General features: G+C 31.0%; 1 protein-coding gene across 1 annotated transcript in view; it reads right to left on the bottom strand.

The window, feature by feature from the left end:
• Positions 1-2,809, bottom strand: part of LOC107595370 (leucine-rich repeat and calponin homology domain-containing protein 3-like) — a 30,715-nt gene that overhangs the window by 1,476 nt on the left and 26,430 nt on the right. Inside the window, exon 18 of the mRNA XM_016285754.1 lies at positions 898-998. Coding sequence (XP_016141240.1) covers positions 898-998 — 101 coding nt within the window. The remainder of the gene's footprint in view (positions 1-897; positions 999-2,809) is intronic.

The following is a 2,809-nucleotide window of genomic DNA, read 5'->3' on the forward strand; positions in this document are numbered from 1 at the left end:
CTCACCAAGCCTGCATTTATTTGAGCCAAAATACAGCAAAAGCATCAATATTGTAATATTGCAATAATATATTTTAAAATGTATTTTATTCCTGTGATGTGCAGCTGTATTTTCAGCATCATTACTCCAGTCTTCAGTGTCACATGATCTTCAGAAATAAGTACAATATGCTGATTTGCTGTTCAATAATTTTTTTATTATTATTATTATCAATATTTAAAACAGTTTTCAGGATTCTTTGATGAATAGAAAGATCCAAAGATCAGCATTTATCTGAAATAAAACGCTTTTGTAACATTATACTATTCAAAAGCTTGAGTCAGTAAATATATTTTTTTGTTTTTTGGGAAAGAAATTATAGAAATTAATACTTTTATTTAGCAAGGATGCTTTAAATTGATCAAAAGGGATGATAAAGACATATAAAGAGATATAATGTCACAAAATATTTCTATTTCAGATAAATGCTGTTCTTCTGAACTTTGCATTCATCAAAGAAACCTGAACAATTCCATAATAATAATAAATGCTTTTTGAGCAGCAAATCGGAATATCACAATGATTTCTGAAGGATCGTGTGACTGGAGTAATGATGCTAAAAATTCAGCTTTGAAATCACAGGAATAAATTACATTTTAATATATATTGAAATAGAAAGCAGTTATTTGAAATAGTAAAAATATTTCAATTTTTTTTCAATATTTCTGTTTTTGCTGTACTTTGGATCAAATAAATGCAGGCTTGGTGAGCAGAAGAGACTTCTTTAAAAAAAACATTAAAATCTTACTGTTCAAAAACTTTTGACTGGTAGTGTGTATATATATATTTATATATGTATGTATGTCTATAATCAATAAATAAATAATACATGATGGAAAAGCGGTTTGTTTGACGCACCCTTCTCAGCTGCTCTATCAGCATAGCCTCCTCTCCCGTGGGGGCGGGACTCTGTGTGGGCGTGGCTTCCACTGGCTCCGCCTTCTGTGTGCCTGATTCTTCTGCACATAATTACATAAACAAGTAGCAATCAGGAGCAATGATTGACACGCTTGTAACAGAGCGCTACAGTGACTACCCACTTTATTATTATAGCATTTTCCGTTTTAGTCATTTTGTTAAGTGCTTTTGGCATTTGTGTAAGTATTTTTATTTCTCAATTTAATTTATATTTATTTCAGTTTTAGTTTTAGTCATTTTTAGTGCTTCAAATTTTTAAGTTTTTAATTTCTGATTTATTTAAATGAACAAAAGCTAACAAAAAAATAATAACTATATACAGTAAATAACTAAATTAACAATAACAACACTGCCTCTTTTTCAGTGACTTGTGTTCCTGAAGTATTTCTCAGATTTTCTCCATAAGCATTACATTCTTCAATTAAGAGTTCAAGACAAACCAACTAGTTTGTCTTGAACACATCACAACATGAGATTCAAAGCAAAGAGCATCAAAGTAAATGTTAAGAAGGCAACAGTGCAACACTGTGTTCTTCAATTTTTTCCTGAGGTTTAGGAAACAGCCATACATTAGCATACATATTATTCCCTAAATGTAACTGATAAAACCCAATACTTCAGAAATATTACAAAATATTAAAATATATATACGGACACTGATTCATGCGCTTCACATATGGGTACAGTCGTTTTAGACACACCTTCAAAACTGTTGCAACAGAGATGGAAATACAATTTTTAAATACATGAATTATGTTTCCATCTTTGTCTGGAAGTGTCTTTTTCTGTTCTAAAGAAGGGGGTGTCCCAATACTTTGGTCCATATAGTGTATGTATAAGTCATTGGTGTTTGCTAATGAGTTTTTGGCTCAAGGTCTGCATTTAAAGCTGCTTTCTACAGACCGGTCAAGTTCTTCCACACGGACTCACTCAATCATTTCTTTTTGAACCTTGACTTATACACAGATGCACTGTCATGTTAGAATAGAACAGGGTCCTGTCCAAACTGTTGCTATAAAATTAGAAGCACACAATTCCCTAGAATAGCATTATATGCTTAAACATTAAGATTTGTACTCATGGAAATTACTAAAGTAGTCAAACATTAGAAGACACAATATAGTGTAAATACACTACCGGTCAAAAGTTTGGGATCAGAACGATTTTTTATGTCGTTCTGCTCATCAAGGCTGCATTTATTTGATCAAAAATACAGAAAATTCTTCCACACGGACTCACTCAATCATTTCTTTTTGAACCTTGACTTATACACAGATGCACTGTCATGTTAGAATAGAACAGGGTCCTGTCCAAACTGTTGCTATAAAATTAGAAGCACACAATTCCCTAGAATAGCATTATATGCTTAAACATTAAGATTTGTACTCATGGAAATTACTAAAGTAGTCAAACATTAGAAGGGGGGGTCCCAATACTTTTGGCAATATAGTGTAAATACACTACCGGTCAAAAGTTTGGGATCAGAACGATTTTTTATGTCGTTCTGCTCATCAAGGCTGCATTTATTTGATCAAAAATACAGAAAAAACAGTAATCTTGCAAAATGTTATTACAATAAAAAGAACAGCATTTACTCAAAATATAAATCTTTTCTAACAATATAAATCTTTGCTATCACTTCTTAACAATTGAACACGTCCTCGCTGAATAAAAGTTTTAATTTCTTTCAAAAAAAGAAAGAATAAAAGTTTTACACAATGGTAGTGTGTATTGTTAGAAAATATTTCTATTTTAAATAAATACTCATCTTTTGAACTTTTTATTAATCAAAGAATCCTGAAAAAATTATCACAGCTTCCAAAAAAATATGAAGCAGCACAACTGATAATAA

The sequence above is a fragment of the Sinocyclocheilus grahami genome, unplaced genomic scaffold (genome assembly GCF_001515645.1).
Source record: "Sinocyclocheilus grahami isolate Dianchi unplaced genomic scaffold, SAMN03320097.WGS_v1.1 scaffold201.1, whole genome shotgun sequence".
Taxonomy (NCBI): domain Eukaryota; kingdom Metazoa; phylum Chordata; class Actinopteri; order Cypriniformes; family Cyprinidae; genus Sinocyclocheilus; species Sinocyclocheilus grahami.